Here is a 16,700-nt window from a genome sequence, read left to right on the forward strand (position 1 = left end):
GTCTCTATAGAGTTGGGCTCTGATTTGCTTCCTTTGAAGGTGATTGTCAACTCTACAGTGATACTGTTTGGGATATCACTTCTTTATCTTCTCTTCTGCAGGCTGTAATGATGCTTTTGTTGAAGTGGGCATGCCTCGAAGTCCTTCTCATTCTGCAAGTTCTGGTGACTTGAAACAAATGATGGGTCCCTCCAAGGTCTCCTGCACCAAGAGGCAGACAGTAGAACTATTGCAAGGCACAAAAAACTCGCACTTACAGTATGTATTATCATCTTTAACAGGCCCTTGTTCCTTTAAAAGAAAAATGTATAAAAAGCTCAATTTGTCTTAAACTCAATACTTGAACCTCTTTGGTTCAAATAAAGTTGAACTGTTCCATAGGTTTTCTCATTTATCTTTATAATTATCTTTTCTTTTTAAAATTTTTATTAAGGAATACTCTCTGGTAACTTTTGCTTCTTTTTATCTTCTGTACAGTCTCTCCCCCATTTTGTCAGTTTTCTTTTTATCTGTGTTCTCTAAACCACCTGGATCACCTGAAAATTTAACATTTCCTGCTCTTCATTAATCAGCAGGGTAATTTTACTGCCTGATTTTTGCTATTTGAAAATTCTTACTATGATTTCTCCTTCATTTGGCTGTGAATTTCTTTCTTAAGCTATAGGTCTCTTTTTCCAAGGTAGTACATGCTTTGGCAATAAATACTTGACAGTGTCATGATTTTATTTATTGTAAATCACACTGAATGTATGTGTGTATATAACATGAATTATATTAAATATAACTCCCCTGTATGATAACACAATTATGTGAGTATCTTTACTCTGCTTTCTTTTCATTTGATTTATTTTTAAAAACAGGCAGTTGAGTCACATGTTTACAAATTTAAAACATTGTAATGATTATACATTGAAAAGTTTTGCTCCCATCCATTTCACTCAGCAGATTTCCTCTATTATTAATTTCTTGAGTCGCCTTCCAGAGTTTCTTTCAGAGTTTCTTTATGTAAATACAAGTGTATATATTCTTATTCCTTCCCCTTATGAAAATCAGTTTTGTTTTTGTAAACTCTGTAGTCAGTTACTTTTTATTGATTTAATTTTGTCTCATTCTGCTTTACCTATTTTTCTTTTTAAAGTACTGGTACCCCAAAATTCATATTATTTAGTGTAAGTTAGAAAGATGTTTTTTTTTTTTTTTCTTTCACGTATTGAAGCATTTGAAGTATATACTTACTCCTCTCGCTGTTGAGTAGGTTCTGAACTTTCCTATCATCTATTATCTGGATTAAGCTGTGAACTCCAAAATGGTCTACTTGCCTGCACTCACTCATCTGCTGACTAGTCGTTGACTTTGCTCCTGTTAATTATTTGAAAACATAAGTCTGATCTTGTCATGCTCTGGCTTAAAAATCACCAGTGATCTACATTGCATGTGTTCTTTCTTTTGCATATGCTGTTCCTTTTGAGTTCCTGTTCTCCTGTTCTTTTGTACCAATGAGCCTGCAGATACCCTTTAAATCCCACGTCACATGTCTTCTGTGAAGCTACCTCTTTTGTCAAGCAAAGTTCATTGCTCCTCTTTTTGTATTCCAACAGCCCTTTCTAAATAATTCTAAATTGAATGAATAAAAGAATGCCCAAATGAACAAGTTAGCTCTTTGATACAGTTTGTTATCCCTATTTTTTTAAGCCTAAAAAAAATGTTGGATTTGAACTTGAAATGTATGTATTCTTCATGTAACGTGTTATAAGTCAGCTTTCCATTATAAGAAGCATTTCGTGCTCTGCCCATGCAGCCTAAACAACCTTTGGAAAATATTTATTATTTATCTGCTACCTTTAGTTATTTCCACATTGTAGGCATTTCACACACAGAAATAGGATCATCTGTATGCTGTCAGATGAGCTGTGTGTTTAGACTCTGATCTAATGCATAGGTCATTGATCCCTCTTTATGTGTAAAATTCAGAAATCTACTCTGGACATGTATTGTGTAGTACAATATACTATATATGCCATATATATATATAAACATGTGGACATCTATTCCATATGTACAAGATACCATATGTATTGTAGATAATATATCATAAAATAGTTTCAAGCTCCAGTTCTAGATTTAGAAAGCCTCAGGTTAAAATTTCAGCTCTACTGTTTATCAGAGATACTTGGGTAAGGTACCTCCTGCATCTGTAAAATGGGGACAGTAATACTACTTATTTCACTCATTGTTGTGAGGATTAAATAACATAATAAGTGTAAATAATTGAGATGGTAAACTCATATTTGTTGTGTTTGAATATATAGTATAGTGCTAAATTCCACACTTTATTTTGCAGTAGCACTGACCGGTTGCTCTCAGACCCAGAACTGAGTGCTTCAGAAAGCCCTTTGGCTGACAAGAAGGCTCCTGGGAGTGAGCGTGCTGCAGAGAGGGCAGCGGCCCAGCAAAACTCCGAGAGAGCCCGCCTTGCCCCCCGGCCCTCCTATGTCAACATGCAGGTAATGGTAATCAGGTAGTAAAGTCAGTCCAGATGCAAGAGTTGGAGTCAGGGAACGGAGAATTCAGTGAGTGTTCAGCAGTAGAACAGAAATTAGATTTTCCTTCTGAGCTCTAATCATTATGAAACTTAAATATATATGCAGTAGATAAGAATTCATTTTGCTATAAATGAAATGCAGACTTTCATTTAAGTGAGAAGAAGTCTTTAAAATATTAAAAATGGCATAAAATTGTGCCATTAGGTCTTAAGCAAGTAACATTATTCATCTGTTACTTTAAAAAAATATAGATAAATGCGATACTTATTCCTAAGTATTACTGCCTCATAACATGGTCTTAGATAAATAGAGATAATACATTTCCATCTATGAAATAGAGATGATAAATTTTTTAGTGCCATTTAGAGACAGTTATAAGAATGTAATGTGAAGTTTTAGTTCTTTGAAAGTAGATGTTGAATATTATTGATGATTGTGTTGGTTCACAGATTTTTATGATTATTTTAAATGACTTCTTCAACAGGGACTTTCTTTGTAATCATTTTCAAAGTATCAGCTAGTTACTCAAAGTAGACTACTGACCGTGAGATTCAGATATCTGATTTCCATATCGATCACAACATGAAAGAGAAGGACATGTGCTTTGTGCTTTTAGAGATTCTTGTATTTTATTTCAGTATCAGAATTAGTGGCTAGACTTACCTGCTTCACAGTAAGAGATTTATAAATCATTCTTATCCCTTTCACTACCAAAAAAGAGGAAAAACTTTTCACAAAATCCTGGGGGAGAAAAAAAAAGATATGTCAACAAAAGTAATCTATAGAACAAAGTTGTTGTTATTAGTTGCCATCATGCCAGTTCTGACTCATGGCAAACCCTATGTGCAGAGTAGGACTGTTGCAGTGGGCTTTCTAGGAGGTTATCTTTGGAAGCAGATCACTAGTACTATCTTCCAAGACACCTCTTGGGTGGGCTCCAACTGCCAACTTTTTGACTAATACTTGAGCGCTTAACCATTTGCGCCACCTGGGAAAGACTATTAACAAAACCAAGAACCAAACTCACTGCCATCGAGTTGAATCTGACTCATAACAACCCCTCCTCCTTGGATTTCCAAGGAGACATCATTACTGAAGTAGATTGCCCAACCTTCCTTCCAAGGAGTGGCTGGTGAGTTTGAACCACCAGCCTTCTGGTTAGCAGTCCAATGCCTTAGGCACTATGCCACCAGAGCTCCTATTATACTTCTATAATTCCATTGTATTTTAATTCCTTGCATTTGAACGTTTCCATACGTTTTTAGATGAATGTTTGCACAAAAGCTGTGGTCTACATAATGTGTCAGTGTTGTTTGTTTGTTTGTTTGTTTGTTTTAAAAAAACAACAGACATTTGTTGCATTTTCTCTAGTGAATTTATTTTCAGTTAATATAAATAATTCTACCATCCAAGAAATAACAGATCTCCTTTTGATTCCATTATGGTTTCTAGTCATCTTGTGGTTCTTATCTTCATTTTTATCAGGTTTCTACCTATACTGAACCAATTTCATGTGCCTTTCTTTTATTGTGAATGAGACTGTTCTTAATGATGGAGTTTCAACTTAAGTAGTTCTATTTATGCTGTTAGTGAATAACTGAGTCTTGTAATCACAAAGAAATCAATGGTAATAGTCGTAATAGTCATTAAGCATTGACAGGGACCTGGGATATCTGACAGGGAGGAAGATAGAAGGCTTCCTTGACTCCCACAGTGGAAAATGATCAACAAGTCCTATCTGCTGTAGGAATGCTATGCAGCTAGCTCTATTTTCATACTTATCCCACTTCCTCCTTATTTATTTTATAGTTATTTCTCTAACCCACTCTTTCTAGGGCTGTAAGTGCTTTGAAGCTATAAATTACTTTTGATTCATTGTTATGTTCTTCCACAGAGTTCAGCACAGTCTCTTTCACCAGTAGGCACTCAATATTTGTTGAACAAGTGAATTTAGGTTTGGCCCACATCTTGTCCTTAGTTATTAATAATTAAAAGGTGATTATAAACTTCAGTGCCATTTAGACCTTTGTTGTTGTTGTTGTTATGTGCTGTTGAGTCGTCTCCAACTCATAGTGACCCCTGCTTGGGTTTCCGAGGCGGTATCACTACAGAAGTAGATTGCCCACTCTTCCTTCCGAGGAGTGGCTATGATAGGTTTGAACTGCCAACCTTCTGGTTAGCAGTCAAGTGCCTTAGACCCTATGCCACCAGAGCTCCATTTAGACCTAGAAGTTCAAAATCATCACCAAACTGCATCATTTACAAATCTGCCTCTCCCAGTTTACTGCCATATTCCTAGGGTTATCGTACACCTTATACATCCTGGTTTGTCTAGGATAGCCCCTGTTAATTTTATTATCCTAGTATAATTATTATTTACAACATATTTTACTATCAGAAATGCCCTGTTTCAGACCATAAATTATATAAACACCCTACATATGATGGAATGGTCTTCCTGGGAGAGGGGTCAAAAAGCTCTTTCCTGTGGGTTCCTAACCCTCCTGGTCAGGCCTTTGGAACACCCTTAAATCAAGTTTTATCTAGTCCCTGAATTGAAGAGTTGATAATACTGGATTAGAATTTTATATATAAATTACATTTGGGCTGCTTTTTTCGAAAATAGCAATATCTATCCCTGCTTAGACCTGGTTAAGGTTAATGGAATGAATGAATGGTGCTGTTTGAGTCACATGCATTAAAAGTTGGCTGTTTAATTTTATTGTTTTACTTAATGTCATTGTAGACTAAAGCAAGACATTTTCTATTTATCTCAATTCCAATGCAAAGACTGTGCCAATAGGGTAAATAATGTCTTAAATTGTCTTGACATCATACCACTTTGAGGCCATGCTTATCTAAATGAAGAGAGGATTTAGAGAAAAAATGGGGCTAAGAGATACCTAAAAGCATTTTAATAAAACGGTACTGTATTGAAACTCAACCATTTCTAGATTATTCACTATATTTTAGCTTATATTGGGGTCATGGTATGCTAAATATTATAATAAATAAGGTTTTTTTTTTTTTACTTTTTGAAGAAAAAAAAACCCTTAACCTGAGAAGTAACCATTTATCATTCTAATTAGTTTTGAAAACATGTTTAAATATATCAGACTTACATTGAATGACTGTGGCATTACCATTGTCCCAGAAAGATGCTTAGGCTGTAGTCAAAACCTTTGTTCTGTAATTGTAGAGCTATTGTCATGCCATTGGATAAACTGGCAATAAGGTTGTTTTCTCTACTTCATTTTCAGGCATTTGACTATGAACAAAAGAAACTATTAGCAACCAAAGGTATGTGCCCCATTACTGATCTATACTTTGATTCTCATCCTCAGTAGATCCATAAAAGTTTTTCCATTGTTCGTGGTGAGTATAGAAATTGGACCTATACCCATGAAAAGAAACTCAGAATGTTCAGGTTTGAGTTGCACAAATTTTGTAAGGGTTGAATGTACTTTGTTGACAGACTAACATTAGACTCATTAAGAAATCAGGCTGCATTTTTAAATTTACCATTATTCTGGGTAAAATATATTTTATATATTTTTAGTTATCATGTATTAAGAAATAAAAACATTCAGTAATTATTTCTTCCTATGTATCAAAAAACAGTATTCTTTCATATTTGAAGACATACATTAAAAACACCAAGTATGCTGTCTTCTATTCTGTTTTCCAAAGCTATGTTGAAGAAACCAGTGGTGACTGAGGTCAGAACGCCCACAAATACTTGGAGTGGCCTGGGATTTTCTAAGTCGATGCCAGCTGAAACTATCAAGGAGCTGAGAAGGGCCAATCATGTGTCCTATAAACCCACAATGACAACCACTTACGAGGTTTGTAGAATCATGCTGCATCTCTTCTTCCTGTCTGTTCTCACCAAAAGAAGACCATCATCTTTCCCCCCATACTTTGTGTATATAAGGAAAAATGATTAGTGGTAACTTGTTTTCATTTCTATTTCTGTAACCATATTGTTATGAAATTGATGCAGTTTTATATATTGTGGTCTTTTATCTATCCACTCTGAAAGTTGTTGATCAGCTGTTAAGGAGATATAAATTTGAAAGAGAGTATTTTCATTGAGGGGTATCATAAATGATAAAGTTGGATTGAGATTAAGCAAAGGACAGATGCAATATTCCATAAACATTTATAAAATGTCCCTTTGTCCAGAAGTATCACTAACAGGGCAAATATTCAACAAAAACAGGTTTTCAGATATGAGTTAAAAATCAGTGTGTTCAGATATGCCAGGAACACAGCAGGAAGTATCTCAAACAAGAGCGCCAAAATTTTATGTTTCCCAGATGTTGGCTGTACTGCTCAGGGCGAGACTGAGAAGCTGGCATTCTCACCACATGGAGGAGAGATCCAGAGTTCTGTACTCAGCCAGGCTACACGTGACTCATGAAGCAGGGCCTTTTCAATTTGGGAGTATCAGATTTGGCTGTAAGCCTTTTGAGGTGAGGGTTAGAGAGAGAGCATGCACGCACACAATACTGGGAGACTGTGCAAACCCAAACTTGGATGAGAACGATGAATCCAAGAATCACAATGTTCAACCAGATCACCGTAGGCTAAAAAACAAATACTGGTTAAGGGTTTCATAATTGTTGGTCTAATAACTAGCATTTGCAGATTGGCCTTCTTTTCTCCACCCCTTTTCTTTATAATAAATCAGACTATTGGTGAAAGGCAAAAGCAAGCATGCAATTTTTTTTTCCTTTCCCTCTGAGTAAGTGAAAAAGAAAATACTGTTGAAATACTAAAAAGAGTGATCTCCTATGAATTTCATTGTCAGAGTTAGAGTGGTAACCTGGCAGGCTCAACTTAAGACTGAAGTTACCTTCTGAAGCTAGAATGTAGGGAGTATTTTGAGGTTCCTGGAGCTACACCCCACTTTCAGCCATTGTAACTTTGGGAGAAAATAAACATCTTTTGTTAGCAGAGACCTTAAGACTGCTGAACTAATTCTTAGACTTTCAAGCTGATATACTCTGTGGTCATCCATTTCACTGAACCTTGCTTTTGACAGAGTTGTTGTTGTTGTTATGGCCATCGAGTCAGCCCCGACTCATAGCGACCCCTCCTTGGGATTCCGAGGCAGTATCACTACAGAAGTAGGGTTGCCCAACCTTCCTTCCAAGGAGTGGCTGGTGGGTTTGAACCGCCAGCCTTCTCGTTAGCAGTCAAGTGCTCAGGCACTATGCTACCAGAGCTTTTGACAGAGAGGAGTATTAAATTGTTGTTTCTGTTTCTGAAATGAAAGTTTCAAAGACGAAATGTTTACCTTTGTTGTTGTTGTTGTTAAGTGCTGTCGAGTCGTTTCTGACTCATAGCGACTCCATGCAGAACGAAACACTGCCTGATCCTGCACCAGGCCCACAATCCCTTCTATACTTGAGCCCATCATTGCAGCCACCATGTCAATCCATCTCGTTGAAGGTCTCCCCCTCTTTCGTCGACCCTCCACCCTACCAAGCGTGACATCCTTCTCCAGGGAATGGTCCCTTCTTACAACATGACCAAAATAGGTGAGATGAAGTCTGGCCATTCTTGCTTCCAGGGAGCATTCTGGCTGCACTTCCTCCAGGACAGATCTGTTAGTTCTTTTAGCAGTCCATGGTACTTTCAGCATTCTCCACCAGCATTACAACTCAAAAGCATCAACTCTTCTTCGGTCTTCCTTATTCATTGTCCAGCTCTCACATGCATATGAGGCGATTGGAAATATCATAGCTTGTGTCAGGCACACCTTAGTCCTCAAGGAGATATCCTTGCTCCTCAGCACTTGAAACAGTTCCTTCACAGTTGACTTTCCCAATGCTACATGTCATCTAATGTCCTGACTGCTGCTTCCGTTGGCATCGATTGTAGAACCAAGCAACGTGATTTCTTTGACAACCTCAATCTTCTCTCCATTTATTGTGATGCTGCTCATAGGTCCAGTTGTGAGGATTTTTGTTTTCTTTATATTGAGACGTAATCCATACTGCAGACTGTATTCTTCAACCTTCATCAGTAGGTGCCTTAAGTCATCCTCACTTTCAGCAAGCAAAGTTGTATTGTCTGCATATCTCAGGTTGTTAAAGATTCTTCCTCCAATCCTGATGCCACATTTTTCTTCATATAGTCCAGCTTCTTGGATTATTTGCTCAGCATATAGATTGAATAAGTGTGGAGAAAGAATACAACCCTGACACACTCCCTTCTTGATTTTAAACCATGTAGTGTCCCCTTGTTCTGTTGGAACGACAGCCTCCTGGTCAAGATACAGATTGCTCATGAGTACAATCAAGTGCTCGGGAATTCCCATTCTTCTCAATGTTATCCATAATTTGTCATGATCCACACAATCAAATGCCTTTGCATGTTTACCTTTAGAAATGCTAATTTAAATCTGCTCTTTAAGACTGATGGTATTACAGATATTTGAAGAACATGATCATTTCAGTAATATAGTGTCAAATACACAGGCTTTGGGGTCTGACAACCACTACTGACCAGATGTACAGCTTTGGGGAGCTGACTTCAATCTTCTGAACTGGTTTGCTCATTTGGGTTGTAGTGAGGATTATACAGGAGAGAGCAGCAAGTGCTTAGCATGGTACATATAAGTTCACAGTAATATCTAGCAGCTATTATTGTTTTCACACCCTGGATGGTACAAATGGTTAATAGGCTTAGCAGCTAACTGAAAGATTTGAGGTTCAATTCTACCCAAAGGTGTTGCAGAAGAAAGACCTGGTGATCTACTTCTGAAAATTAGCCATGGAAAACCCTTGAGAGCCTAGTTCTACTCTGACACGTATGACATCTCCATGAGTCAGAAATGCTTCAATGCCAAATGGTTAACTGGTTTGTTATTTTCACTAGAGAACTTTTATCTTGAAAATTGTCCAGGGCTTGCTGAAAGATGAATTGTATATGAGTCTCCTTGGTGAAGTATTTCTGCACATCCAAGTTAGATGTGCTTTGTATATCCAAAGGAGCACCTCAGAATATTATGATGAACTCATAGTGTATTCATAATTGTCATAGACAACATTTATCTAGTTATTTGTGATCTGTAAGGTGCATTTTCATCCACAAGTTTATTCAGTCCTCATGCAGTCCCAGTGAGGAAAGAGGAGTCCAGATGACTTACTCAAGTTAAGTCTGTTAAGTGACTTACTCAAGATCATGATCAATAAGTGTGAGATAAAGCACTTGAATCCATTTTACAAAATTGTCTTATACTGTTCTTCCTAATGGTTTACCCTAAGAGGATACATAGCAAAAGGTGATATATAAAGGATCTAGAGCCATGCTGAGAATAATAGACTCACTTAATGAAGTGTAGGAATTCTGGGAGAGGAGTTGGTTTTGGGGTAGCTGATGTGGACAGGTAATCAATTCTGTTTCAGACATAATAAGTTTAAAGTGCCTGCTAGTGACATAGAAGTGTCAGAATGGCTATACTCTGAGTGCCAGTTTCAGCAGAAAGATCAAATCTGGAGGTAGAAATTTGAAAGTCACTGGCCTCCAATATGCTTTGAAAGAGGTTGAAATTACTTAGTAAGAATGTGTAGAGAGAAAAGAAAAACAGTCCTAGAACCAAACCCTGGGGTAATCTGAGATTTAGGGTAGAAAAGAGGAGAAAGAGCCTACAAAGGATACAGTAAGGTAGGTGGCACGCCTGAGGAGTGTGGCGTCATGATACTCCAAAGAGGGAAGTGTTAAAACAGGGCATACTCAGCTGCGGTGATGCTACTACAAGATGGAGGATCACAGTAGTTCAGTCCACCGGGTTGTGAGGCAGTATCTTGTTCCTTTGTGCATGGGTTCTCCATGAATCAGGGGCCAATTCGATAACAGATAACAGCACATCCAGGTGAATAGTAAAAGATTCTCTTGGAATTATTCAATGAACATAAAACTTTGGACATCAAAGAATCTTAACTTTAATAATCTATGTAGTACAAAGTAGGATAAATGTAAAGTAGTGATTATATAATGAAAAGAATTAATGACATATTCATGCGAACTATGAGCTGTTTTAAATTATTTTTATTTTGATTTGAGGAATTTTAAAAAGTAAATTTGTATATGTATTTTGTAGTATGTACAACATTCTAATTTTATTATTTGAATGAGGACAATACAGGGAAAATATCTGACTATGTTAGCCTGGAGCTTAATTCAAAGCATTGGGTCTGGCTGTACCTCTTCCCCAGTCCTCTTTCTTGCATGACATGGGGCAGAGAATCCAGATGGAAATTTACTGTGTGTTGACCAAAAGCAGGGAGGAACCTCAGCATCTACTCTTCCCAGTCTTATAGAATGGACTCTTTATGCTAGGGGCTGTCACAATGCTGCTGGGTGCCCTCCTAATCAACTCCCAATAGTGAAGGAAAAAGGCTTCTCAGTGTATATAACCTAGCGTCCTTGGCGCTGGAGGACAAAGGCTATATATAGACAGGTACCATACCCCATGTCTCTTCCCAAGAGTCCTCATTCATGGCTAACTGCTGTGGTAAGCAACAGAAGTAAATGGCAAAGATCTAATGTGGATTCTTTTGTCTTCCCACCCCAGCAAACCTACCTTACTAAACTCTTCTTATCTGGCTTTGCTTACAGGGCTCATCAATGTCTCTCTCCCGGTCCAACAGCCGTGAGCACTTGGGAAGTGGGAGTGAATCTGATAACTGGAGAGACCGAAATGGAATAGGACCCGCAAGTCATAGTGAATTTGCAGCTTCTATTGGCAGCCCCAAGCGTAAACAAAACAAATCAAGTGAGGTTTGACTTTTATCATACTTTTAAGTATAATCAATCTAGAAATTGTTTATTTGGTTTATGGTGATGTGGAAGCAAAGCCCTGGCCTCCATGCCTTTAAGCACTGAGTGTAACCCACATGTTTCTCTGGAAAGCCTTTCCTATTTCTCCAGGTGAAGCAAGGCCCTACTCCTCTCCTCTTACTGCATTTTGTTCATGTGTTCGTTTTAGCCCTTGACATAATGAAATGCAGTTTTCAATTATGTATCTGTCTCTCCCTGTAAAATTTGAACTCTGTAAGCTAGGTACCATATTTATGCATATTGACAATGGGATGAATTAGAACTCAGTTTCCCATGTGCAGGGCATTTTGTTAAGCTGTACCTTATTTATTATTTGTTCCAAAATGTTGGGCAGAGTGTCTGACACCTAGTAGGTGCTCAGTGAATGTTTGCAAACAGCTATGAATGGTAAACGCCAGCACACCCAGTTGCAGAAAGGAGAGGGGCATAAAGGAATTGAGCAATGTGATCAAATTAGCATCTTGGGTGAGAGAAGAAGGCTTTCCAACAGGTAGCCACTATTGGTACAGAATAGGATTTGATTTTTTTAATCAACAAAATGTAACAACAAATGGGCATGAACAGAAAGAAACAATTCAGTGTCTACCATGGAGGTTCTGGCTTTGGGCAAACATGGTGGAGACTCAGTGTAAGTATAGTAGTTTTGCTTCTAACAGCACCCACACATCTGGGCTTGTAAACAGCTAAACAGAAAAGTATTGACATAATATTCACAAGATATGCTCCTGATTGTTTTCTACAGGGGTTTTGACAAATTTGGAATTCTGAAACAGGTAGCTTGTAGTATTTGAGAATACTTGAAGAAAGGCAATCAAACTGAGCAAAGAAGACACACACAACAGTCATTACCATCAGTCAAGTCTGCCATGCTCTCAGGAGTCTCAGATTTGAAAAGACTGATCATTGTGTTGGTCACATCTAAATAAGAAAGCATGGTCAACTCTGTCATTCCCAGGTATACTGTCAGTAGTTGATTGGAGACTCCCTATTAGTTACTGGACGATCCTTAGGCACTCGGAGTCAGATTACTCAAGAAGGTTACTGGAAAACACAGATCTGGAAGTATAAATAATCTTCATCCTCTAATCCAATATAAATTAGTTTCATCCTTTTCATTTTCTATCTTTATCTCTTTTTCCTTTATTTAATGTGGATAATTAAAATTGTACTACTTGGAATTGAAGTTGAGAACTAAGATTAAGGTGAGGAGGTCATTAATAAATAATTGATTTATTATTATTCATTAATAAATTATTAAAAGGCATAGTGATTTGGCTTTTGCCAGATGTTTATAGAGTAGCTAGTTTAAAAAGAGAATATAGAACTATAAGTAGTTAGGATAATAAAGCAATGCAAAGAAAGTTATATATTTAATAAACATTTATTTTCAAAATGTTTTTAAATGTTTCTTTTAATTTTAACATATTTTATTTATACTGATACATGCAAAATACTAAGGAGCTCTAGTGGTTCAGTAGTTAAAACATTCAGCTGCTAACCAAAAGGTTATTAGTTCGAACCTACCAGCTACTCCACAGGGGAAAGATGAGGCAATCTGCTTCTGTAAAGGTTTTCAGCCTCTGAATCCCTATGGGGCAGTTCTACTCTGTCTTATAGGGTCACTGTGAGTCGTAATTGACTTGATGGCAATGGGTTTGATTTTGGTTTTTATGTAAAATATTTATCATTTAAATATAATTAATTATAAAAGACATTGCTAATAAGATATTTTACTTTTCTTTTATACTGAGATGTTAAAATCTGGTGTGTATTTTACACATACAGAACATTTCAGTTCCCACTAACCACATTTTAAGGAGCGCTGGTGATGTAGTGCCTAAGGCATTTGACTTCAAACCCACCAGCCACTCCTCACAAGGAAGGTTGGGCAATCTGCTTCCGTAGAGATACTGCCTCGGAAACCCAAGAAGGGGTCACTATGAGTGAGATTCAACTCAATGGCAATGAGTTAGGTTTTTTGGTTTTGGTGGTGTAGTGGTTCTGGTTAAGGCATTGAGCTACTAACCAAAAGGGTGGTGGTTCAAACTGACCAGCTGCTCCATGGAAGAAAGATAAGGCAATATGCTTCCATAAAGATTTACAGCCTCGGAAACCCAATGGGGGTTGCTATTCATTGGAATCGACTCAGTGACAGTGAGTTTGGTTTGGTTTTTTGGTAACCACACTTAGGTGCTTAATAGCCACTTGTGGTCAGTGGTTACTGTATTAACACCACAGTTCTAGATAATTTTTCTTAATGCCCTTCACAAAGTCACTAATATCTAGGTTTACCTAAGCATTTCTGTCTACTCAAGTTTTTCTAATGTAATTATCAGTAAGCGCCCCCCCTTTTACTTTCAAAAATGAATTTGTCATTTCGTTGATAAATTATATGGTCCTGCTACCAATGACTTCCATGTTGTCAAGTCCAGTGGTCACCCCAATATGCTCATCAACTCTACTTTGTACCACCTTTGACTCATCTGACCACTTCTCTCCTCCAGGACTCTCTTTTCCTTTTGACTCTAGTTTTCCTCTTAACTCACTGATCACTCCTTTTCAATCTTTGATGACTTTGGAGTCTCTTCCCCACCTTTAAATAATGGAGTGTTCAAAGACTCAAAATGTCAGAGCTTGATCCTAGGTCCTATTCTCTACACATTCTCCCTACAAGAGATAAAACATCTATTTTTAAGAGAAGTAGAAACCTTATCAAGAAAGCCCTTCTACCTGAGCTCTTAACTGGGAGGTGAAAACAACTGAAAGTGATTAGCAGCACCCAAAACAGTGCAGAATAAAATTCTCAGATTTGGCAAATGGACATCTGTCTCTGCAGTGATCTCCAGTCTAGATTAGATGAATCTGGTTATCTAGGTGAGTGTCCTTCTTCTCCCTTACCTCTCTGGAAATCCTTCTTAAAGCTGCATTCATAGTGTAGGAAGAGGATTCCCACACATATGTTGATTGGTGAGGTAGGAATGGCTGCACTATTGTAGTAGAATCTGCATAGCATCTTTTTCTTTTTCCTTTAAATTTTAATTTTGTTGAAAACATACACATCAGAACACACACCCATTTATCAATTTCTACATGAACAATTCAATAACATTGCTTACTTTCTTCAAATTGTGTCACCATTCTCACTGTCTCTGTGTTTCACCACCCTGGAATTAGACTCACTACCTCCTGAACTTCTCACCTGTACTTGAGAGTTACTGTTGACAATTTGATCTCATAGAGATATTTCTTAGAAAAAAAGGAAAAAACAGTGCTCATGGCAAACATCCTTTATTAATTTAGCTAAACATAGCATCTCTTGAAGTACATTTGAGTATTTAGTCAAGTACACAGCATGGTTTACTAGTCCATCACCCAGCCTTGTATGTCATTGGGTCTGAGAACTATAGACAATGTGGAGAAACCCTTGTCCAACAAATCAGCTACACAAGCTATAGTTTGGCATTCTTGTCTTAGAATTTGCCCAAGAGACAGATTAGTTTCTGTTACAAATTAAATCCAGGAACTGCAGCATCATTCTTATCACACTATATATTGCTCTTAATTTTGGAAGTACTCTATTTTATGAACTCCCTGCTCAGTTGTATTTTTGTAGGGAATGAGATTTATGTGTTGCAGAATCACAGAATTCCTTTGACTGCAGGAAAGCCTAAGTCTGCCATCCTGCTATCCAAAAGGAACTTGGACTTTATAATATCTTTCCATAACTTTACTGTGTCCCAGGGATCCTCCTTCCAATTCCTCATTTAATTCCCATCAAATCAATTGTAAAGGGTGAAAGTTTCTGAATGCTCAGGGAGAATATGATTAATGATTATTCACTACAGAGACACTGTTGCTGAATTGCTGCCTCCCAAGTGTAACCTTTTAAATGACAAACGCCTCCCTGAAAGCAATAACCAACATTTCCTTAATGAAAAGCCAATGTTTCAATAAAGGATTGCTGTATTTCTGCAGCTACTGCTCTGTTCAGCCAAACAATGAAATCTGAAATATTTAGGTGATTAAAACTCTTAATTAAACTGTGTTCTCTGTGGGCATTTACATTTCAAGACTGTCTCTCTCCTTTGCCTTTTAGTGGAACACTATCTCAGCAGTAGCAATTACATGGACTGCATTTCTTCACTGACAGGAAGCAATGGCTGTAACCTGAACAGCTCTTTCAAAGGCTCTGACCTCCCTGAGCTCTTCAGCAAGCTAGGCTTGGGCAAATATACCGACGTCTTCCAGCAACAAGAGGTCAGTCGTTATTTATTTCTTTTCCCAGATTGCTCTGTTTTAATTGTGTCCATGATGACATCTAGAATGAAATCACTCATTGACCTATGGCTGTGCTGTCACTGGGCATTTACTTAAGACTCACAGCTTATTTTTGCTGCTGATAAAAATATCACCTCATTCCTTATTTATTTAGGGTCCCTAGTAAACAAAGGGCAGTGGAAATATAGAAAATTGTGCTTGCAAAAATGCACCGTAGCAATCCTTTATCAGTGTGATGGTTAAGATTATGTGTCAAGGCTATGATTCTTGGTGGTTTGACAGATATTATGTAATCATCATCCATTTTGTAATCTGACGTGAACAGCCAGTCAGTTGAAAAAGGACTTTCCTCGGGGATGTGCCTGCATCCAATATATGTGGATGTTCTGGCAAGCTCTCCCTCTCTCAGTTCTGTTTCCAACTCATCATCATCCGACCTCTGTTTCTTGGGACATGATCCAGCAGCCTACCACCTGACCTGCAGATTTTGGTATTCACTAACTCTCGCAGCACTGTGAGCCAGCAGCCTGCCATCTGACCTGCCAGTTTGGGACTTGCCAGCCTTCACAACTGTGTGAGCCTTTCTCTTAAAGTAAATCTCTCTATATTTATGGATGGATCCACTTCCCTGATTTTGTTCCTTTAGAGACCCCAGCATAAGACATTTGACACTAAGAATGATTCTAGAGGAACAAAACTATAAGGATGAGTTTTCTAAACTGGTTCTCAAGTCTGGCTAGTCTTAAAAGTGCTGGTAATCTGCCTCCAGTAGTGCAGAGGGCACTGCTAATCCATGGCATGAGGTGGCAGTAGAAATGTACACAATATCAATACCACTGGATCAAATATTTGTGAGAGCCAAGGCTTTGGGTGATTACATATTTGATGCCTTTCTACAATTTTGTCAGAATGAGAAGTATATGGAAGCTGGTTGGTTGGTCTTACTTTTGTTAGACAAAGTGGTAAAAGAAGGGGATGAGCTCAAAGCGTCACAGTCACAGCTTAAGTGCTGTATATGAGACCTGA

At 37.7% G+C, this 16,700-nt stretch overlaps 1 protein-coding gene across 1 annotated transcript in view; it reads left to right on the plus strand.

Annotated features, from left to right (window-relative positions):
- BICC1 (BicC family RNA binding protein 1) overlaps positions 1 to 16,700 on the plus strand; it is a 367,817-nt gene that overhangs the window by 336,482 nt on the left and 14,635 nt on the right. The window contains 6 exon segments of the mRNA XM_007958861.1: positions 102 to 258; positions 2,342 to 2,504; positions 5,804 to 5,843; positions 6,234 to 6,388; positions 11,175 to 11,331; positions 15,493 to 15,653. Coding sequence (XP_007957052.1) covers positions 102 to 258; positions 2,342 to 2,504; positions 5,804 to 5,843; positions 6,234 to 6,388; positions 11,175 to 11,331; positions 15,493 to 15,653 — 833 coding nt within the window.

The sequence above is a fragment of the Orycteropus afer genome, unplaced genomic scaffold, assembly GCF_000298275.1.
Source record: "Orycteropus afer afer isolate SDZICR_OR568_19922 unplaced genomic scaffold, OryAfe1.0 scaffold00016, whole genome shotgun sequence".
Taxonomy (NCBI): domain Eukaryota; kingdom Metazoa; phylum Chordata; class Mammalia; order Tubulidentata; family Orycteropodidae; genus Orycteropus; species Orycteropus afer.